The sequence below is a fragment of the Aythya fuligula genome, chromosome 4, assembly GCF_009819795.1.
Source record: "Aythya fuligula isolate bAytFul2 chromosome 4, bAytFul2.pri, whole genome shotgun sequence".
Classification (NCBI taxonomy): domain Eukaryota; kingdom Metazoa; phylum Chordata; class Aves; order Anseriformes; family Anatidae; genus Aythya; species Aythya fuligula.
In genome coordinates this window covers 63284792-63308611 of record NC_045562.1, presented here as the reverse complement: position 1 = coordinate 63308611, position 23820 = coordinate 63284792, and the positions used below count along the sequence as shown (strand labels likewise).

Below are 23820 nucleotides of genomic sequence, written 5' to 3'. Positions count from 1 at the left end.
CACACCTCTTTTGTCCAGCATGCAGGGTAATATTTGCATTCTGTGCACCTTAGGTTGCCTTTGTTTTAAACGCACATTGGTTTGCATTTCAGTTTTCAAAGCACAATTTAGGCTATTGTATTCTGGTTAGTTGGCTATAGATTAATCATGGTTGTAAACTGGAAACTACAAACGTCCAGAAGAAAGTTTTAGGATTCTGCAACAGGTACTGCTCCGACTGTCTGCTGAATTTAGAAACCAGGACTTCTGCGCACCTTTCGCGTAGGCTTCCCGAGAGGCAGTTTTAGGGAAGCGCCGAGCACCGGAGCGGTCCTGGAGGCTGAGAGCAGCCGTGCCCAGCCGGGTGGCTGCCGGCAGGTGCGTGCTGGCACCGCACCGCGCTCCACGGCTTGCGATACCTTCCTGCGCCGCCGGGCAGGAGGGGGAACCCCCGGGCTTCCCTCCTCGCCTTTCTCCTTGCCCTTAGGACTTGCTGATTCGGGGAGGGGGAGGGGGGGGGGTTAGCCCGTGAACTCGCCTTGCTGGTGGGAAAACAGCCCCCGGCACCTGCCGCTCGCCCACCCGTGGTGTGTCCCCTGCCCGTGGTGTGTCCCCTGCGGCCCCAGCCGCTGCCCTCCTCCCGTCCTCCGCGTCCCGGCCGGGGCAGCCGCATTATATTTTTAGCTCAGCCTAACCCCGCCGGCCTCTCCTCTACACCAGCAGCAACTTTCCGAGCGGGGAAAAAGCCTCGGGCTCTGCAACCTGAGCCCTTCCTCCCTTCTGGGGGAAGCAACGCGGAGTGACGCCGGATCCCCAGCGGCCGCGCACCGGCTCCGCTTTCTCCTTCGCTCCACCTGCAAAGCTGCGGGACACCCGCGAGCCCTCCGCGCCTCTCCGCGCTACTTACGCCCTTCCCTGCCCGGCGGGGACCCTTCCCCGCTGCCGGGGCCACCAGCGTGTCCTCCTCGGGCGCCGCCGCTGGGTCCATGCCGTAGGCGCGCAACGGCCGCGCATCTCCGCCGGGCAGCGCGCAGCGGGGGCGCGGCCGCAGCCGCGCAGAGCCGGAGGAGGGACCCTAGGGGGGAGAACCCGGGGGGCCGAGCCTGGAGCTCCGGGGACCGCCGGGGGTCAGAGCTGCTCTGCCCGCAGTGCGCGGCTGAGGGGCTGGAGCTGCCCGAGCCCGTTTATAAGCAGGCACGTCCATAACTTAAGCAAATTAAACCCGGCGTGGGGTCTGCCCGGTGCCATCTGGGCTGCCCTGCTGTATACACGGCGCTGGAGAAAGGAGGGGAAGAGCTTCCCTTCGTCACCGAAGCTGGAAAGTGAAGCTACCGCAAGCCTTGTAACTAATTAAGATGTAAAACCACACGGCACAGGGACGTTCACACAGCTTTAGGAGGTTCAGATCTGACACACGGCACTGCTGCTGTGCAGCAGGTGGTGATTAGACGTGTTGCCCGAGGAAGATAAAAGCTTCCAGCTATTAGTTTTGAAGGTGCCTATTTGTAAAGCCTGAGGATTTTGAACTGCTAAGAGTTAAACTGCACCTTCCAGTTGGCAATGGATGTGTCTCAGATGAGTACTAAGTGCATCTGGGAACTATTCCCAGACGTCTGCAGTTCATATTGGTGTAAATCTCTGCTGCTTCCACTTCTGACATGCTACATACCTCACCACTACCTTAGAGTCCTCAAAGACACATAAGTAATGCCATAAAGCACTGCAGGTTTGAAAGCAGTTCATGATGCAGAAACTTTGAAGTGTCCTTGGCACACATCAAGCTAAGCAACCTTTGAATAGAAATCCAGATGCTACTCGTTAACATGTAAAATTACTGTTCAGATTGAGAAACATCAGCATAGATAGATGATCCAGACATCGTTTATAATCTCCTTGAATGGTCACAAGCACTTAAAGAGACAGGTTAGGAGAATCAAGCCTCTAAAATATGTGGAGTGCATTTGAGAAGAATCGGACACCTGTGTTTTATTTAATTTCATTTAAAATAATACAATGCAAGTAGTTCACAGCAGTTGACACTCAAATACAAATAATATGGCTGCATGTGCTTAATACAGACATAGTTTCTCACTTTAACATGCTTATGTTTTTTGACATTTTACAATCACCATTAATAAGAGTTACAGAAACTAAAGATGCTACTCTCTGCACCCCTTAAATTTTAGTCCTGGCAGCTTTCCTTCAAATTTCCATATTCCCATGGAGACAAGTGTCAGTTTGCTCACCTCTTACAAGTTAGAGCGGAGAGGGAAAAGGGGGAAGAACACACAGATGCAAGGGTTCTTGTGTCAGAGAAAAAAACAAAGCTCTTTTTCTGCAGAATACATCCTTCCAGACTTTTTGTGCGAAGGCACACAAACACTTCTAGAGTGTTACCATTGCCCTCAATGACCAAGTCCCTCCCAGAAAAGAAAGTTTTCAACCTATTCAAAAGTCACTTAATTCTGGAATGGTTCGCCTAAACAGTTTATTGGCTCGTTCAAAACTAGACATTCATATAAGGAGAAGCATGGGAAAAAATTGGAGGCCTGCGGTGCAGATGCACAGTGAGACTATTAGCCGTTCCAGTACCAAAGGGAGAAGGGAAAGAGCAACGTTCCTGTGTATATGAAACTGAGCCTGTGCCTGCAAGTATTCACATAGGTTCCACATGTTTATTTTCTGTCTGCACTCCCCAAATGACAAACACATTGGCAGAAGATTTGAGGAATTCACTTACCAATTTTTTCTTCAGCACTTTTTCTTTCATCTCACCGTTGCTTTGTTGCTTGTTCTCCATCCTGTCACCTTTTTAGTTAATAGCTGAGGAGGAAAAGAGGGAAAGTTGTGGCAGCATTCAGCTGAGACTATTATTTATTTATTTGTTTATTTTTAATATAATCAGAAATCTGACCCATGAAGGACTTTAAAAGCCTGTAAGTCTAGCTACTCAATTCAAAAATCTAACCTTTGTTCATGAAGGCACAGCTGCACCAAATTGAATGCAATAAAAAGCAACTAAAAATACATGTTAACTATGCATAAGCCATCTACTCAGAGGGCTACATGAACTTTGCAGCAGTTCCTTCCACAACTAAAGCATAAAAGGAAAAAAAAACGGTATCAGGTTCTTCTCAGAGAAGAAGGCTCTTCTCTTCTCATTTTCAGAGAGAATGTCCTCTCTCTGTTAGCATGTGAGCAACAGACCCACTGGAACTGCAATTTAGAATTTAGATAGTCAGCTGGAACTACATTACTGTGTCTGGGTTGCAGCCAGGACATTTGGTTTAATTTATGTGATTTTAATGATTATGTTGCCCCCTTACATTAGCTGGGCCATTGCATGAACACATTTGCAAAGAAAGGGTTCACTTATTTACTGCTCTTGCAAGAAAATTCCTGCCTGATTGTCAAGATGCGTACTTTAATAGTGTTAAAAGACTTTTTAATTATCACTTCTTAAGAAACTAAACTGGTTTCTGGAGTTTCAGGGAGGGTGGATTAACTGTTATTTATACTGTGCTTCATTGTATGATCTTGGGCAGTTTTTCAAGCTGTTCAGTTCATCTGGAATATGGATTACTGGGTTCTTCTGTGTCAACATCTTGAGGACAGCACATTTCAAGATATTTGCTTGCTTTGCTTAAGGTAAAATGATAATATAAATGGTAATGATAGATCTAGTCTTGAATGCAAGGCGTCTTTTAGATTCCTGTCTAAAGTGAGCTATGATACACAGGGACTAACAGTCAATTTAGTGAAACAGCAAGTTGGAGCAGAATTGTGCTCAAGCCTTCACACGTACAAGATATTTTCTAAGAAGAAATCATGTCTGATAGAAGAAATACCATTGACAGTACTGAGGCCATTATTTCAGATGGTTACAAGAAATCAGGCTGAGCCCTAAAGGAAGAGGACCTAGAAAAGTGATGGGATCTTATAATCATTAAACCCACAAAAATTACCATCTTCCCTCTCCATCTCCTAGAGCAGACAGCACTGAAAACTTGAACACAACATTTTTCCTTTCACTGCAAAAGGTCTTCATCAATCCCTGGTAAATTACTCTTAAAAAAAAAAAAAAAAAAAAAAAAAAAAACGATTTCAAGGCAAATGCTTTTCACTTTATAAGAGATACACTTAGTCTCACTATCAGACATTTCACCTGTCCCATGCCACATTTAACAAGCATACCAAAAATAATCTGTCAGAATTCCTTACTACAGCACCCATACACCATGCATTTTTTCATACTTAAGGCAGATAATTAAATTAATGAAATATAGGTGATGCACTTCTGACAGCACCAACAGAGCATCATCAAACTGGAATTTAAGAGCTTACAGGATGAAGAGTATATGGGGCATAGCACTGAAACAGAAACAGCACAAACTCAGACACAAACTATCAGTTTCACAAGTGTCTAAAGAGAAATCACTCAACCTCACAGCTACGCCACTAGCAAGGACAGATAACTTATGTCTCCTTTTCATCACCACATTTTTTTTATATGGCTGAATCTTCTTGTTCTTTGGGCAGTCTCTGAAACACTTTAATAATACTTCTGGCTTGTCTGGAAAGCCAACAGTACCAATGGTGCACCATCTGTGGAAGAGTTCAGATCAAACAATCCTTCCTATATTTTAGGTAACTCTAGTTTCACTACTTTTTAAACAGATCCAATTGACTGTATAAAAAGGAATGTTACCCTATCTGTGACAGACATTCAATGTGACACAGAAAGTAAGAAATCTAGACTGGAAGGAGAGTATAAATCATGGAAATCCTTCATGGGTTTGCCAGTATTGCTTCTGGATTCTCATTGACTTGCGTGCAGGGAAGAGACATGGGATCCAAGCAAGTAGAAACAAGATCTGACTTTAGTGTCTTACAAAATCTATTGAACATTAAGCAAGAAATTAAGCAACATTTTGCTTGAGAAAATGAAAGTCTGGGGTTTGACCTGCTGCTGTCAGTGGCCATTCAGTGAAATGTTTTAACAGAGGGGGGAAAAGTGTATTCTGTCATTCTATTCATATTGCTTGTGACAGAGAAGTTACTTAAGATTTGGATCCAGAAATATTCACTCATTTTTAATTCTCTGTCATGGAAAATTAGATCTGTCTGCTCCCCAACTTGTACAGTTAGTCAGGAGGTGACTGAAAAATCAGGAAAAGTTCATTTATGTCAGGCCTTGAAACACCTTCTGTTTCAGCATTACAGAACTACAGTTTGCTTACCTAAGTGTCCAGCAGTTTATTTAGCAAAGTATAGGTTGAGTTCATTAGCAGGATATTTAATCCAACCAACTCCTATAATTTGTTAGCCTTGGCAAAGATGGCTTAACAGTTCACAAAAAAGGAGCAATTATGGCTGGCATGGCAAACTGAACTCAGAGGTGTGAATAAACTCCCTCTAATCTAGGTTTCATTTTGAGTTTGAATTGAACATTTGACATTTGTTGACTAACTGCAAGTCAGGAAAAACAAAAGCTATCAGAAAGCTGTCCTGTTCAAAAAGAGCAAATATGCAAAGGGAGTAGCACAGATAAACTCTGATTGAAGGGTCTGTGTTTGATATGTTACATGACAGAATTGCTAAGGAGATGAAGACCTCAGAAAAGCTGAGTTTAATCCAAAAATATTAAGACATCCCCACCTGCCCCCCAACTAAGAAGGGTAAAGGACCATGAATAGAGCAACTGTTGTTCAGTTTTCAGAGTTTTTGAGTATGTTTGGGCTGGTGGCCAGTTGGGGCCTGTTTACCATCTTGTTCAGATGGCTCTGGACTAACAGCAAGACACCAAGCACCCTGTTCAAGAACACCAGGCACAACACAAGAAAGCTTCAAAGCTTCAAGCAATTCAAACATCTGCAATTTACAAGGTTCTGGTGACACAGATTCCTCTTGATGGGCATACGCCACTTCCACATCTGTCTCACAAGCACAAAATATATTACCTCTATTAAAAGATTATGTCCGTGTCAACACTGTAGTAACATTCACAGAGAAAATATGGAAATCAGAAAAGCAGCTTAGAGAAGAAAAAATTTACTGTAATTATAAACCATAACAGCCTCTCAGGGACCAAAGGGGACAGATTTGCACTCAGAGTAAGTCTCTTTCAGGTGTAGCACAGATAGTTTAATTTCTTTTACAAATGGGAAAAAGAAGCACTCAGAGAGACAACACTGAAATAGAGTGTGGATTGCAAAGCTTTGGAAAGCATGTTGGTGTAAAAATAACCCAAATATGTTCAGTAAGTCCCATTGTATCATGGTAGAATGATGTCTAATTATTAGATATCAGTTTGCAAACATCCATTTTTAGAGAGTGTCCTTTTTCCTCCTTTCCTCATCTCTTATTTGGGAAGGCAAAATTGTTGTCCTAGTTTCAGCTGGGATAGAGTTAATTTTCTTCATAGTTGCTCACCTGTCCATCTTGAGTACTTTGGTTCCCTATCGATTTTATTGGAAATAGGTGGGTGATTCAGAAGACTATTTTAATTCAACCCTAAAATGCTAGTAAAAGAAAATTGAGGAGCAAAGTTTGAATATCACTCCTTCCTCTAGCTTGTGTGCTTTAGAATTACTGCAGCTACCTTTTTCCATGCAACTTACAGCCAAAATTTTCTACAGCTGAACACTTGCACCTTGCAGAAAAAAGGAGTCATCCTTGCAAGGGAAAGGACTTAAGCTGAGGAATTCCCTGTTCTTCCAGTTGGGTGCTTCCGTCACTAGTCTAGAGCATGTACTTCAATGAAGTGTGTTCCTCTGATACTATAAATTGTGCATACATACTCATACAAAATAAACCCACAACTGATTATTGAAAAGATTGATTAATTACAACATCCAATGTAAAGATCAAATATAAAGCTTAGTTTTTGTGTTACCCAAATCAGGAATAATTTATGTATTAGATTTTTGTAAGTGACAACTATCTGATTAAAAAAGGTGTTAAGGAATTTCATTAATAACAGAAGGTATTATTTACCCTGCAAATAGTGTTGTTAAAATAGATCTATTCCTGTGCAAATGAGACCATGCAAGTCAATGCTTCTCATATTATTTGTGTAAAATATCAAATAGTTCCAATATTAATGTGCCATTGCTGGAGTCAGGTACGGTATGACTTCAATACATCACAGAGCATTCCTATGGTACCAAACTATTTAGTTAGAGCTCTCCTCCAGCACAGATACTGTAGACACCTCAGCTTCCAGAAATACCTGTTCTCTTAAGTAATGAATTGGTACAGTGTTACAAAATTTATAATTTGTCTTTCTTTTTTTTTTTTTTTTTTTTTTTTAACAATACCTGCAGTGCTAGTACTAGAGTGTTTACAAGGTGATGTATTTCTCTATCTGGATTTCAGTATTTCACAGAATTTACAATCTTATTTCCTCTACTGAGTATTTGACAAACACAGGAAAATATTTGTTGACAAATTTCAAAAAATTGTTTTTTATCAGGTTTAAACTATCCCTCCTTCCCTGAGTCAAACCCTAATGTGTCTAAATTTGAGAATTTGCTCCAAACTATCAACTCCAGGCATTACTTACCACTTCTCCAAAGTATTCTTCACTCAATGCTTTCTGAAATTCAGTCAGTTCAGAAGCAACTTTTGGATTGCTAGAGCAGTTCTCTTCTCTGAAATAGGAACAGCTGAATTACTGAACTAAGCATAGTGCCAGCTTTAACTTTTTTATAGCTTTTCAGAACTAATAAATAATTAACAATAATAATAATAATAATTTAAAAAAGTAAGACACTGGCTGGAATTCATGCAATAAATCTTTTTTTTATCCAATAGAAAATGAACTGCCTTGTATGGCTGCAATACTATACAAGAGGTCTTTGTTTCCATTGCCACATGGTGTGAAAAAGCTTTACTTCCTACATTTGAACCAATAGGCATTTGAAATGTAAATGCCTAAGGCTAGAACCTGCATTCATGTACTCTTACTTGTTTACAAATGACCTGATTCAGGAACACCCACAGCATTCCATGTGCATAAATGACATTTAATAGTGATGTGTTGGGGCAGTACTTGTGTGTAAGAATGCATAGTACTTAATGGTCAGGAGTCACCCCTTTACAGGGCTTTGAAACATTGAGACAAGACATACTGTACAGTAACAAAAAGCACGGTAGCTCATAAAAAGATTTAGCCTGTCTCTTGTTATGACTTTGTGCCATAGAAAGGAACTTCATATCAGTGTTGGTTTAAATACTAAACAAAACACGGGTCAGGACAAGGCTGTAACAGTTCTGACTACTTGTGTTGTCAGTTCCGCATATCATAAAGCTAAGTGGAGATAAGAACAATCTTAGGTATGAGAAAGTGTGCTCCATGTTGCCTTCTCCCTGCATATTGCTTACTCTGAAAAGCCATTGCATGTTAAGTTAGGCTCATCAGCATTTCTTCAAGGACACTGATAGCTAATGTAATTGTATTATCTATATTCTTGCAAGTTCTTAGCTATCCAAGATGCACTAGGTAGAGAGGCAGCTGTACAGATATCAGTTGGCTGAAATTCCAAATTCTAGATGAGATTTGAAGTAACTTTGTTCAAGTTGACATTATTGATCATGTGGTGCTTGGTTTGTCTTTCAGGTTATGACCTGGCAGCTCCTATGGATCATTTTTGACACTGTTGCATAAATGTCAATGAAGGTAAAAAAGGGATTGAGTCCTCAAAAGATATTACCATCAAATTTGCTTCAGCTTAACATGGGCATCCTTCTTCAGTTACAAGGAGACTATTATGAAAGTATCGCTTTTGAGGGACAGGAAAGAAGTTCTGTATAACATTCTCTAGCGTGTTTATCTAAAAATATCCTTAAACTTGGCACCCGATATCTTATAATTAAGAGCAGCCTGCTCTGTGCTAGAACTAATCCTTTCAGACTAAACAAAACTACTTCTTTGATCTAAGCTTTCCCTAGTTTTAGATTGGTTTATGAAGTTTGTATCAGTTTGAGCAAGAATACAAAGAAACCATCTCAAGGGCAATTTACATAGTCATGATCAAGAAATAGGACAAACAAATCAAGAATTACTGTGTTAGATAACACACAAAAAAGAATCAAAGATTTTTTTTTAATTGAAGTTATAAATTGAAGAGAAAAAAGACGATATTTACAAGCAAGCCTAAGTTGAAAGGTCACCAAGTGACTATTCAGAGAAAAGTCAGTGAAATTTTAATTTCATGTTCAAGAAGAATTTTTTCATTGTTATGAAGTTAGAAACAGAAATGCCAGAATAAATATGATAACCAGAGTTGTAACAACCATAAATAAACTTGATAGCCAGTGTTTGCAGCTATATGTGAATGCTTGTTTACACTTGTGAACAATGTGGTTGGTTTCTATGCAAGCAAGCCCCATGCACAAATTCAGTCTCAAATTGGTAAACCAAATTTATGCTCAGATTTCAGTTCTGCAAAAACTTCCTACTCTGGCAAAGCAGTAGAATATAGGTTAGTTTTAAACCCAGTTCTATAGGACAATTAGGCATGTACATACTTCACTAGCAAAAGAGAATTACTCACTTCTCACTGAGTCAAAACCCCAAAACTGTGATTTCATATCTTTCATGGCTGCATGTCCTTCATAGAAACATAACATCTTCCTGTGCTGCTAAAACCACAAGTCTGCAAAAATAGCCAGTACACTGATCTTTTTTATTTAATAGCTTTTTCAGCTTAAAAGTGTCAACGTCCCCAGTATATAGGCTTCAGTACAAGCAAGAGCTTTCCTTTTCAGTCATTTATAACATACACAGTATGTTCCTGCATTCATTATAAAAGATCTAACAGATCAAGGGGAAAAACAGAATAGGAATATTATATATTTTAAAAGAGGTTTTTACTAGTTATTAGATAACACTGCCTTGGATCAGCTATAGCAGAATATTTTCCAGTTCTTTGTAGGAAAAAGTGGTTAATAATCACCTTTCACTGTGTTGGTCATTAGTGTTGTTTTAACCATTTTCTCTCATTTACACATGCAAGTTTGGTATGTCATCAGTTAGGAAAAATCCCATGAAGCATGAGTTTAATGTTATTGTTACATTAGGGTTACTTCCAGTATTACCTTCCATGTAAATTAAAGCTAGTTTAATCTTTGCCAGGTTATTTCCAGTGAGGTCAGCCTGGCATCCATCTGCCATTTAGTAAATGTTGAATTAAATATTGACAAGCAGAAGCTTTTATATTGTAAGGTCATGCCCTGAGTTAAGATCAGAGCTACTCCTGGGTGTACATTCTTTCCAGGTGGAAAAGAAATACCCTCAAAGTAACTTTTGTTAGAAAGCAGGATTATGCCCCAAAATAATGCCTTTCTAGGGTGGAAATTTGGAGCTCAGGATTAAAGAATTTATTTTCTGATGTTTAGAAAATAATTTCAGGATTTCCAAGACTGAAATACTTGAGCAGATTATATTGTCTTTATTGATGTTGTAAGCAAGGAAACTTCTGCTCACTGCGCTACAAGCATGAGCCTCCCTCCTGTCCCTGTGTAGTAGTAGCACCTGCTTCCAACAGATTGGTATGCCCTGACAGATGAAGTCTCTATAAATCTTTGATTATGGTCTCATTATAGGCACCAAGGACAGGCAGATGACTTCTAGAGAAACAGTTTTTTCAACAAGGAGTGTAACAATTCTGGTTACATTTAGGAATTGTTTCTTACTCCTCTCAAAGCCTTCAGAGAACCACTGATCTGTTTTGAAAGATCGCTCAAACTGATACCATATCATGCTCAAATACAAGGCCCTTGCAGATGAAGCTCCATGTTCTGATGTACGAAAGGGATCATCGTTGTTGGTATAATTACTTCTCTCAGCCTTAGACATCACTCTCGACTTCTGTGGGGGGGTAAATAAAACAAAATCTTTGCATGCATTGCATCCTCCGCCAGTCTCCAGCTTTCTCAAAACTTGAGTTGCAGTGCTTGAACTTCAGCCCTCTGGGAGCCACAGGCAGTTGTTGAAGCCCAGAGTCCAAGCATTCCTTGCACTGTTGAATGTGCCTAAAAAGGAGGCAGAGCAAGCTCAGAGTAGAAATATCTACTCATGTTGCCTTTGTGTGAAAGTCAGTCCTGGAAATCAGGCTACGAAAGTAAGCTTTGCCAGACTTCACCCTGTCCAACCCACCCAGTTATTTTAAAGTCACAAATCCCAGCTTCACTTCAAGTTGCCAGACCCTTTTAGCTTGTCTAGCTGTAGTTTAGGTCTGATATCTAGTTTTTCCTAATCTAAAGACTAAAAATAACACAGGGATATTTGTGTAACATATTAGTGTCTCTGCAGATTCATGAAGCCTGGCAAGCAGCAGCTCAACATTTATTCTCATGTGAAATTACCAAAATATTGCCTTCTAAAAGTAGGGTAAGATAATGTGTTATAGGAATTGGCTTCAAAGAGTCATTACCTTCTTCTGTGTAAGCAAAGCTTCATATGTAAATATGATATACTTCAGTATGTTATAAACATATGTGTTTTCATCCCATTGTGAGCAATGCGAGAGTGGAAGAACTAGTGAGGTGGACCCACACACACCTTTGACTATGATTTCCAGGGACATTTAAATGTCTTTTGATGTAACTTTAAATAATATTACAAAAAAATCTTTTGTCATACTTAGTAGGTTTCAATTACATGAACGTAAGAATGTGAAACTCCCTTATATTTCCATAGGTTATGAAATACTAGAAAGACTGAGGGGAGAAGTGCCTGCTTTGCATTTCAAAAGCTATTGAGGTCAAAGTCTCTTAGTTATTACCATTTCCAGCCATTCTTGATGTCATGACCCTGGGCTCAGGGCCAACATAGTTGATAGGTGCAGGCACCTGGCCATGAGGAGCTGCTTTGAGATGATTTGTGGTGAAGCCACAGCGGGGACTCTCCCTCCACCTTCATTCTGGATGGCATGGTGATATTCTCAGATGTTGTCCTTAGTCCAGCATGAGCTGACCCAGACCTTTACCCTCACCAGCAGGCCTGACTTTGCAGATGAAATTCAGGCCTGCCTCCTCACCATGGACTCATCTGTAGGCCACTGGGCTGTGCTTGACCCTCAGTGCTGGGGTCAGGGGCTTGTTGCTGACATCAGTTCCCATCTTAACCTCAGACCTGCCTCATCACTCAGGGGCATCTGTGGCTCAGGGCTGTTGACTGAACCTGGCCACTGCCACCAGATGACTTCTGCTCTCTGTGCTCCTGGCTCCCCTTCCAGCTGCAAGTTGTGGTTGCTGTGCCCTGATATATGGGACCTCCTGACTTCCCTTCTGCCCCTCTCTACCACCCTGACTGATGCCTGCCTCCATAGTTCCTTCCTCATTTCCAGCAGACCCAACTGACAACAGATCTGTCATAGATCATAGAAGAGTTTGGGTTGGAAGGGACCTTAAAGATCACCTGGTTCCAACCCCCCTGACATAGGCAGGAACACCTCCCACTAAATCAGGTTGCTCAAAGCCCCATCCAACCTGGCCTTGAGCACCTCCAGGAATGGGGTATCCACAGCTTCTCTGAGCAACCTATTCCAGTGCCTCATTGTCCTCATATTAAAGAATTTCTTCCTAATATCTAATCTAAGTCTACAATCTTTGTTTAAAACCATTCCCCCTTGTCCTATCACTACACTTACTGATAGAGTTCCTCTCCAGCTTTCTTGCAAGCCCTCTTCAGGTACTGGGAGGCTGCTATAACATCTCCCTGTCTCAGTTAGCATCTGCTAACTGTGAACATAAGCTGCAAGAACACAAAATTGGTTTTAGGGATAAAAATGAGAACAGAGATATAGTATGCAACGTACATCAAAGACACCATATATAGTAAATTCAGATGTCATGTGCAGCTGCAGACTAATGAAGAAAGAACAATGGACTGGATGTGCAGATGACTTGTCACCACCACTACCACCCTCTAGGGGGGAACGACCAACCTTGGGACTTAGAGAAGGGAAGAGGTGGACATAATGCCAGGGGTTGGGGCAGAAGCTGGGGAGGGTGCCTATAATACTTTTCACTGTATTGTTAGTCTCTCTGTTTCTGGAATAGATACAGACTGATAATGATGAGACTCTTAAAACTCCAATTATACTTACAGTAAGCCCACAATTAATCATAAATCTTTCAGTAATAAATTCCTGTTATATCTAAGGTGTGCCTTTTCTTTGCCCATAAGCAGTATCTTGAGCATAACAGTGTTTCCAGTGCATGTTTTTTCTGTTCTGGAAACCAGAGTCACTTTAACTGTGATCTTTTTAACTGAAATCTCTAGAAAACTAGAAAAGGAAGTGGATGACACTGTGGAAGTTTAATATAGTATATTTATTTGTCAGTAGCGGGACTCTATTGACTGGTTAACTTTAATATCAGCAGAAGGCATGCTCCATAAAAAGACTGTTCCAATTGCAAGCAAGTTGTAAAACATTTCTTCTACATTAAACTGAAATGTCAGTCTTTAATCAAAATGGTAATACTTCTCAACAATTTATTTTATACAAATAAATATTTGAACAGGACACCATATTCCAGGAAGACATTTGAAATGAAATTAATTTCACTGTGTTTTCAAGTAAATAAGACATATTTTTATTCATTAACAAAAGACCATTATTTTGAATCCAAACTTTTCTTTCATAGAGGACGTATAATTTGTGAATAGGTCTTTGCACAAGGTTTAGTATACTTAAAACCCATTTCTACAAGGAGCTGAGCATATCTCTAGCATGGAACTGAAGTCTGAGGATGACTTTTCATGAAAAACTGCTCATCAGTTCTAATTCTCAACATTATACTGTGAAATAGTCCCATAAATATTATTTCTTTTGTTTTCTGTGGTTCTGATTGTACTGTAGTGGATAGATCACAAATTTGTTGTTATGGGGAGAAAGAAAAAAGACCTACCCAAGCACCATTGCAGTGTTCCACACTGCACTGTTGCAAGCACTAATTATTGATGCTGAAAAAAAGTACCCCAAGCCTTCAAAAAATATATCAAAAACGCACAGGAAGTAATCATGCATTTGGTGAATAGCTCTTAGCAAGAGATCTTTTCCAGAAAAAGGATTGCCTGCCCTTTAACCACACAAACCTCCAGACACATGTATGTACAACTTTCAGGTAACATAAAAGCATCAAGTTATACATTTGCAGAACACCCTGTGATAGCTTCATATCTTCCTTTTGGCTTGATGCTGACAGCTACTATATAAACTTTCTCTTATCTGTTCTGCTTCACCCATGCTCAACCGTTTTCTCTCATAGCAACCTTTTGGTCTGTTGATGTTGAGGACTGGCTCTTAAATTCAGTTAGAGTTGATCTCTGCCCACTCTTGCTACTGAAGATTTGTAATTTGAACAAGCTACAATAATTTTATGATGCAATCTAATATGAAAGGAAGAACATTGAAATATGGCAAGTCATTAACTGTAAGATTGTCACTAGATTGTTGGAAGAACCTAGGTCATTTCACAAGACTCAAGTTTTATTGCCAAGTACACCAACACAATGTGATCATGACTAAATTATAACTGAATGCATGACTAATGCAATATATTTTGAAAATCCCAGAAGAATACTAACATACTGCATTTTGCTTTGCTGTTGGTTCAAGGGGCATTACTTTCATGATAAGACTTACATTGTTAATTGATAAAACAAACCTGCAAACAGAAGCAGGAATTTACAGATAATAGACAATAGTCAATAGAGAAGAATGTATGCAGACATGGGCTTATTTCCCAAGTAAGTATTGAAATAACTTAATTGTATAGCATAATTTGAGGTATAGATCTCCACACCTCCTGTTTATGACTGTAATGAAAATCAAGGTTCTGAGTACTTTGCGTGACCAGATCTGTGAAGGGTAATTTGATGTTCCAGACCAATAACAGAATGCAAGAACATGCATGCATTCAAGTTATACAAGTGCTAAAACTCCATGCTAAATTGGATATTGGTCACTGCTGACTTTAGCTACTTCTGCATAAAGTTATTTCCATCAAATAGTAAAGCAATGCACAATACCACCAATATCTGGGACTTGTATTACTCAATCATTGAGTTATTTTGAAAAGCAGGGCAGATGTTAGAAGAGCTTTTGCAAAACAGTACTCGGGACAGTCCTTGTGTTGCTACAGGTCCAAATTGTTACTAATAGTATTCTGCTATGGATATTTGCTCTTACAGAAGTACTAAGGAGCTAGACAAGATGCAGAAAAGTGCAGAAATGATGAATACTACTATGTGAGACTATGTATACTAAGAACTCTTTAGCTTAGGAAGATATGTCTTACATATCTTGGCTGATATGTCTTACAACATAAGAGTTAGGGAGCTTCCACAGATGTCATTAGAAAATAAGTTAAAATTAACAACCTCATGTATAATTGTGGTTACACATGGTACTGTGTAACTCAATTCCATAGCATGTTGGAATGACAAATATAAGTAATTGGAAGAAGTAAATTGGAAAGTAGGTCCAAATGCATACTGTAAATTAGGATATTCCTAAGAAACCTATAACCAGAAACAAGACAGCTGAGTTGGGGAAGGCTTTTCCTTTATTTGTTTGGTTTCTTATTGTTTCCTTAGACGTGTTTTACTAGCCATTGTGAGATGCTACTACAAGGCTGAACCAAACAAAACAATGGTTAGTTTCATTACACTGAGACTGTCTGCTTAGTTAACTGTCCCTTGCAAAGGTTCTCCAAGCAAAAGAACTCAAGAGAAAGGGCTGGTAAACAGAGCTGGATTACAAGCACATTTGTGCACAAATAGGATGTCTTGTGAAGTTAGAAAAGTGAAAACCAATTTTATGTCATTTATATGTAGCTTATGAAGCCAAACTACTTTATATGGTGTAACAGGAGTGTGACCAGGAAACAGAGTTGACACTGAAGACCTGGCATCTGCACAATGCAGAGCTTGGTGGTGGCTGGGGGATAGAGGAGAATAGGGAAAGAATAAATATTTATTTTGGATTAGTGGTAGCTGATCCTATGGGCTGAATTATTATCAGCAATTTGATGACCTCCTGGAATATATCTTTTGGTTTAACTTCATCTGAAAGGAAACAAGTTCACATGTTTCAAGACATCTCTGCCTCACAAGCTAGAGCATGTCTCGGCTAACCAAAATCCAAACAATAATAGTACTTTGGTTGCACCATAATCTTCCCCATATGCCCAAATAATTGCCCCTCATCTAGAAGTGTAACAGCCTCACCCTTAGGCTTCTCCCCTCCCAACACAGGTTTGGGGCCTTTATTTTAAAGAATCACTTCAGACACAGGAAGTATCTGTTTTGGTAAAGATTCTCCAGTTTTCCTGAGGTGCAGCAGCGCTGCCAGGAACTGTTGCAAGAGAGAACTTAGCACAGTGGTAAAACTAGTCTGGAGCCAGACCCCTCAGGTCACAGAGAAGTAGAACACCACAGCCCTCACTGCTTGCTAGGGAAGCCAGTAAAAGGCAACAATCAACACAATGGTGCACTGCAGCCTGCAGAAGCAGCTTATTGGACCCTACAAGTTAAATACCCTCTGTTAAAGCAAGAAGCTGAGAGTGGGATGCAAAGAGCAGAGTAAGTCAAACTCATTGTGAGAAGAACTGGACTTCTATGAGACTGTTCCAAGTTCTTAGTTTGCCTTAAATGCAATATTTACGGCATTTATTTCTCCTCACTTTTTCTCCATCCTCAAAAAATTACCAGAATCAAGATCCTTATTTAGTTATTTCCTTTTCAGAAGGGATTTAATTAAAGTTCTCACCTTCTCACTCCCATTGTATTTGATAATTGCTCATACTGTTCCTACTTCAGATGGGATACAGCAGATCATTACTGGCTATAGGTGGGGTTTGGCAGGTCCTGGCTATTTATATCTAAAGACCAGGAACAAGTACTATTGTAAACATGCAAAAGTCTCTACATATTCTTTTCTTTTTGTGGTAGAGGAATACCACACATCAGAGTGTTAAATATCATGTGTCTGTCTTGGCTGCTCAAACCCTCTTTGCAAGAAATGCATACACAGTAGGTTTTTAGAGCATTTTTTTATTGTTGTTGTTGTTGTTCACTGATGTTGGTCAACAAAGGTTTGGGCACATAAGGTGTCTAGTGTATGCTCCTGAGCCCCACAAACTGCTGCCATCCCTTTACTCTAAAGTCTCACTACAAAGAATAGAGGGGCACAAGGAACAGAGGCTTACTGGCAAACTCAACCTTTTTCCTTTCACTTATTTTCATAAAGTTATCATACATATATTATAAAATAGAGTAGATTCTCAGTTTATGAGAACAGGTCTGGTCTAAAAAGAAGGGCTCATCCAGGCATATAACTGTAAGCAGCAGAAATAGACATCATATAAGATCTTCTAGTAACAGTAAAACACTTCTCTGGTCTAATGCACATTTTCTCCTTCTCCTCTCCCACCCCACCGCCAGTTAAATTCTGAACACGAAACCAGCAAATTTGATATGCAGCATTAAGAGGTCGCCTCAATAGATGGTTTAGTGTAAAACTGCTCTTTGATCTTCCATAACATGTCATGTGTCAACTGGTGAGATGAAGACAAAGTATCATATTAATATCCTGTTACCAAAAGAGTCATCTGCATGGCACTTAGACTTCAGACCAAACAGTGTAAGGCATAACAGTGTTTCAAAGAAACACCAAGAGCAAATATCCTCCCCATAGTTTAATTACTGATTACCAAAAAATGGTATGATATTTAAACAGAACCAAAGACTGTTTTATCAGGTTCACCAGAACAAGATGATAATCTACAAGCAAACATGTTAATGCCACTCCATTTGAGGTGTTACACCTTTGTACTCAAGATCTTAATGGATGTAGAGTGAATAGCCACCACGGAGAAGTGAAACACTGCAAATTTGTTTAAACTAGTGAAACATTGTGAGTTTCAGCTAATATGGACTCTACTTGCTATCCCTCCATTTTACTCTAACCTGTATCAATTCTCAGACAGTTAATAACAGCTGGAAACTTGCCTGGTTGTTTCATTAGACTGCAAAAGCATAACCCAGGGAAGCCTGAACAGTAACAACAAAAACTAAGTTGTGCAATAATTACTGTTGCAAAAGACGTATGCAGCTTCTAGTCAGCCTGTAAGAAACAGCTATCTAATGTGACAGAATAAGGTGGGCAAACCTTTAGTGTGGCCATTGTTACACCTGTGTTTTTGTTGTTGTTATTGTTGTTTGCTTTTTACTGTCTCAAAACAAACCTTCCATACCTTACTGTCATAACCTCTCTTATTACAACACCTGCCATCATAAATGTTGATGCATTAGGTTGGTACATATGTTGTGCTAAAGCCACATATGTAGAGTATTCCATACAAATGGCATATATGTGTAACTCCCTGAAATAGTTCATTGCTGGTGTCCACTCTAGTTGGATACACTCTCAACAATCCTCAAAACAGCAAGGTAACATAAATGTTAAATCCTGCAGATTCAAAAGACTTCTCACTTCTCTCAAAACAGCAATTTGGAAAGTGTTGATTTCCTCCATTCAGTCTCCTGCCACTGTTCTTCTGCTACTACCCTTCCCTACCCAGAGCACTTGATCTCAAGCCACAGAACTCATTTCTGGAGTTCCACAGGCTGCTGACCCTGTCTCATCTTTCCTCACATCTGTGCAGGACTGGGGCATGATGCTATCTGAGGCTCAGTTTTACCCTATTGGCTTCCACATCCTTCTGACTTGGTTTGTCATTTAATCATTTTGATTAATGCTTGTTTCCCTTCACATGCAAAGTACTACACTACATCATCCTGCTGTCTGCAACTGCCCCAGACTCAGTTTTGCTTGAAACCCTAGCTTTACCTCTTCAACTTCTTTCTCTGTGCATAAGTAATTTAGACCTAAATGTAGTAAAGAACACCGTGTACTGTTGTTCATCTCTTTCTAGGGACATTACTTTGTCCTCACACTTCACCCCAAAATGCGGAACAGGAAATACTAATGCTAAAGACTGTTTACCACACCAAACCCTATGGCATTCAAAACTCATTAAGTGACCTCTGTCCTGACCTACATTGATTGATTAAAGCCTAGCATCCTTTGTCAGGTAGGAGATACCAAGGACAAGATAATCTCTCGAACCTGAGGTTAGATTGCTGCAAATTTACATGAACATCTTTGCTGTGACTCACTTGTGCACACGGTTCCACATGAGCCACAGCCCAATGCAAGACTTGTCTGTGTTACGCAAGTCTCTGATCATGTGTTTTAGAAACAGCAGATCATATATATTATTCCTCTGATCTAAACCTCTGTTGCAGTGTGTATGTAAAATTTTGGACAACTCCAACTGCATTTAGACACTAAACATCCCAACTTATCCTAATTCACCCTCACATCTAAGCTGATATTTTCTTAACTACCGATACAAGTTGTTTTTCCTATCTAGGTTGCTAAGAAAATGCTTGGAGATTAGAGTGAGGGACTTTGCAGATCTGGGTAGGAAAAGGGATGATGTGACAGCTTCAAATAACTACAGAATCTGAGAAAAGACCTCACAGCTTTTAATCACATGCTGCTTAATTTTTTTCCAAAACCCAGGGAGGGAGGAATCTGGCTGTGGCTTCCTTTTAAGCTGGCCTCTTCTCTGCATGCTCTCATGTTTGTAAGAATTACCTTGAAACACTGACAAATCAGCAGACAAAACATTTTTAACTGCAGTTGAGCCTCCTCAAGGTTATCCTTAGGTGTTTTTGCATGAAATTTAACCACTCAGTTTCTGTAAAAGTACAGGAAGACTCCAAACACTTTGTCTGACTGCAATAGTTGATACCAGTCTTTTCAAAGCATTCTGGTGATACACGCTCTAGTTGTGTTATGATCTTATTCTATCTGCTTCACTTGCTCAAGAGCTCCAGTAAGTTATTTCTTAATCCTTTTGAAAACCAGCTTGCTCTCCAAAGATATTTGTAGTGGAACAGCTTCCTATTATCGAACCTCAAGTTCTTTTTCATCTGAAAATACAGATATCTTCTAATATTACCTATTTATTCTTCCTTTCTTCCTTTAGGAGTAAACTGCTAACACACACACGGAAAAAAAAAAAAAAAAAAAAAAAAAAAAAAAAAAAAAAAAACACTTGACAAGTTGTAAGCTAAGAAGCAGTAATAAAGTAATAAATGTTTTTTCCTCACACTCCATGGCGCAACAAAAAATCCTTCTGCAATTATAGCTAGGTAATTTGACAACTCCCTAGTTAAACAAATCTTTACTGCTTTGCCTTCTTCCCATTGTCTGTGATGTTTGTTCATAAAGTTTCTTCTCAGTAAAAGTCTAGGATTAGTCAAAACCTTCATGGCCACATCCCCTTTAAAATCAGGGCTAGGAATGAGGAACAACCTTCTGGCTGCTAACACAAAGCCATGAGAAAGACCCCGCATTCCTTAGTAGGATTTGTCTACCTCAGTGCAATAAGGAAGAAACATACCCCCCCTTGATCCATTACTTGTCCACTTTCCCCTCTCTTGTTCATGGACTAGTTTAGTTTGAGTTGAAAGCCAACAGTAAAGATGTACTCCTTTCAAGCAGACTAGCACTAGGAATAAGGAGTTAATTTCTACTTTTCATCTTTCATTGTCTTTATTACAGAGAAGGATGGAATATTTATCTTCAGCAATTAGATTTACACTTTAAAAAACTGATAAGGTAATGTTTTATTACTGGGAAACATATACCCCTGAGGTACAGTGAGATAACCAGGTGGCTAAGATCTGACATAGGAAGGGGCTGACCACCCCATGCCTTTGCACAGTACTACTTGTGAGATTTTGTTTTTGAAAAAAAAACAAAACAAAACAAAACAAACAAACAAAACAAACAAACAAAAAAAAAGAAAAACAACAAAAAACAGAACTAAGCAGTAGATTTTTTTGTTCTTCAGTTTTCTCCTTAGAGCCACCTTTTCCTCCTCTTTTCCCCTTGCTACTATACTCCCAAGCAACATGGAGCAAATTTCATCCATAGGATGAGGACCAAAATTATTCCTCAGTATAGGGAGAAAATGGAGGGGACAAATAGGCAATACCAGAGACGGTGCTTACAAAGAGAGCTAATACTGGCTGGACAAGACCCCTGGGAAGTTGCTTGAGGAGCAAGCAGGGCTGCATGTATAAGCTCACAACATCTGGCTCCCCAGGTCCCTACCTCCTGGTCCCTACTAGTGGTGCAGAGGCAGGCTTATCATCTCACATCTGATACTAATGGAAACATTTGGATTTTATGCACATTTCTACTCATCCTCTTGTATTACTATTAAATACATTCACTGTGAGCAGTCTAAAAACATGAGTGAATTACTTACTGCCAAATTAAGGGTCTCTGCCAGCCTAGCTTCTAGTTTTGCAGTCTTAACAAGTTTTGTACTTTTTTGTACACAGCGCAACTGGACTTTTCTAGATATTCCAAGTCAAACATTTTGGTTACTGAGATGTTGTCCAGCACTTGAAAACACTGGAGACAGCAGATGAGTATTTTTGAACAAACATACAGAAACAAATATACAAAAAGTTTGAAGTCAGTCAGTAAGCAAGCCTACCACCTGCACTTCTTGTATCACCAGTTACTGCCTCCTAAAGATTGGTCTGAAGTGCCAAAAGGGCATTTGAGAAAGGGATTGTATAGGCCTTGGGGTATTGTTCATCTCAATGAAACATCATGAATCGAAAATTTACTCCAAATTACTTGACAAAAAAGTTATAATGGGTTTATTTTTCTGATTTCCTTGACGTACTTCATACAGTTTGATCATTGCTTGCTTTTCACACTACGTGCCTAGGCAAAGACAAAGCAAATTGCAGAAAGCAGCTCTTTCTTCTGTCTTATGACTCAAAAGATAATGAATAAGAAGAGAAGAGATACAGAAATCAGAGCCTCAACTTAAGCCTTCAGTAGTATTCTGTGTTTTTTAGGAGAACAGCATAAATCTTCATAAGAAAATCTTTTCTCCACGAATTGCCTCAACACATGTAGTATATATAATACAGAATTAAGCCCCTTGACTGAGAAAGGAATGTCTTTATTGTTTTTAGAAGGATATATGCTGCAGAGATTTCTCAACCCTGCTGTCCTGCCTTCCAGTTAAGGAAAAAAAAAATCAGTTTTTAAAATGTATGTAGATATAAACTATACCCCATAAGACCCAGTGTAGAGATTCCCATTAACTTGCACAAATATTTGATCATTTTTCTTACAAAGAAGGATTCAAGAGCTGCAACTATCTATTGCACATTTCTACATACGTTACTACATACGCTAAGAACCACCATATCAGCCCCTTTTTTTCTTTAGATCTTACTATTGTAAAAATTATTTCTTGTGTAATGGTTAGAATGTTTATGCCAAACCCCAAGTTTATAACTCAGAATTTGTGCCAAGGACCTGAAATTACCTATGATTTATTTTTTTTTTTAAATATAATGAGTATTTTACTCTACTTGAAGACAGAAGCAATTTGCAATAAAGCTACTTGCCAAGTTAGCATATGATTAATCTATGCTTTCATCAATTAAAAAAGCATTAGAGTACCTCTGAGGAGCTCAGTGGTTACAGAGCAATGCCTTCAGAAGATAAAATTGTGGTATTACATGCATAGCCTTCTCTCAGAATCAGAAGATTTCCCTTAAAAACAAACCTTTGGTGAATCTAAACAGACGAGTGAGCGGTGGGCATCCTCTGCTGTGCTGGCATGCAAGAGAAGCAATGAGAAAGTGAAGAGCTTCTTCTCCTCCCAGTCAGCAGACAGGATACAAACAGTATTAGGAAGACAGCCAACCCCTGTGTTTGCAAGTTGGATTTCAATCACTGCACTGCTGATGGAGGTGGGGTAGGCGTGCCTGCCATCTCCACTGTCTAGAAGTTGCTAAGGCCTTACAAGTATAGCAGCCAAATACATAAATCACACCTCTCAGTTCACCAAGTCTTCCTCTGTCCAACGCATTCACTCCCCCATGGGGCTGATAGGTACGTAGCTATAAGTTTCTGAAAAGGAGGTAGGAGCTGAATGGTAACTAAGAAATAAAGTTAGCCAGCAGATGAAGAGAAACTTATAGCATCTAAGCTGATCTGTTGGCTTAATATTAAGCAATTAAGTGTACTAGAACAAATATGAGAGAACAAAGATCAGCGTAGTAAGACCTCAAAGAAAGCATACTTTTTTTGTTGTTGTTTCATTAGTTTTCCTGTCAATAGGTCAGTTTTACTGCATTGAAAGCCTTGTAAAGACAAGAGCACTCTGAAGATCTTAGGGCTAATAAAAAGAAAACAGTTTCTTATATTAGACGTTAAAACTTTGATACAGAATTGGTATTCATTGAAACTCATTGAAACATCCAGTTCTGTACTTGCTTTATTTTATTTTATTATTATTATTTTTTAATTAGGTCTTACCTTACAGACAGTTCTGACGAAGAAACAAGCTGAGTACCTAAAAAAATAAACACACCTAAGAAATCCTGCATTTTATACCTTCAGTCACATGTATGCTAATAAGTTATTTACATTTGGAATGTACTTCAGAATCCAGTTTTTTCTTTCAGAGTTCTTTTCAAATCACTTTGTCATTCCCTGCCTGAACTTTACTGGAACTCAGCCTTGGACTCACAACTGTCAGAGATTAACAATTTCCACTGGCTCGGTGATATCCAGCCAAAATGACCACACACTGCTTGAAGAGGTGCTGATAGAGAACACTGTTGTATTTACCTTAAGTGCCTCACTTAAGAGTTTAAGTGTGCTTCCTCTAACATCTGCCAGACCTTCTGGCTTCAGTCCAGGGAACTGT

General features: G+C 39.5%; 1 protein-coding gene across 4 annotated transcripts in view; it reads right to left on the bottom strand.

The window, feature by feature from the left end:
• SLC2A9 (solute carrier family 2 member 9) overlaps positions 1-23470 on the bottom strand; it is a 123568-nt gene extending 100098 nt beyond the window's left edge. The window contains exons 1-3 of one of the 4 annotated variants that reach the window (XM_032186523.1): positions 23427-23470; positions 7544-7631; positions 2720-2802 (exon numbers count right to left, since the gene is read on the bottom strand). In XM_032186523.1, the coding sequence (XP_032042414.1) occupies positions 2720-2779 (60 nt within the window). In that variant the 5' untranslated portion in view covers positions 2780-2802; positions 7544-7631; positions 23427-23470. Of the gene's footprint in view, positions 1-886; positions 968-2719; positions 2803-7543; positions 7632-22671; positions 22733-23426 lie in introns of those variants that run through there. The other 3 variants (XM_032186522.1, XM_032186524.1, XM_032186521.1) reach the window with 3 other exon arrangements.
• Positions 23471-23820: the final 350 nt, after the last annotated feature.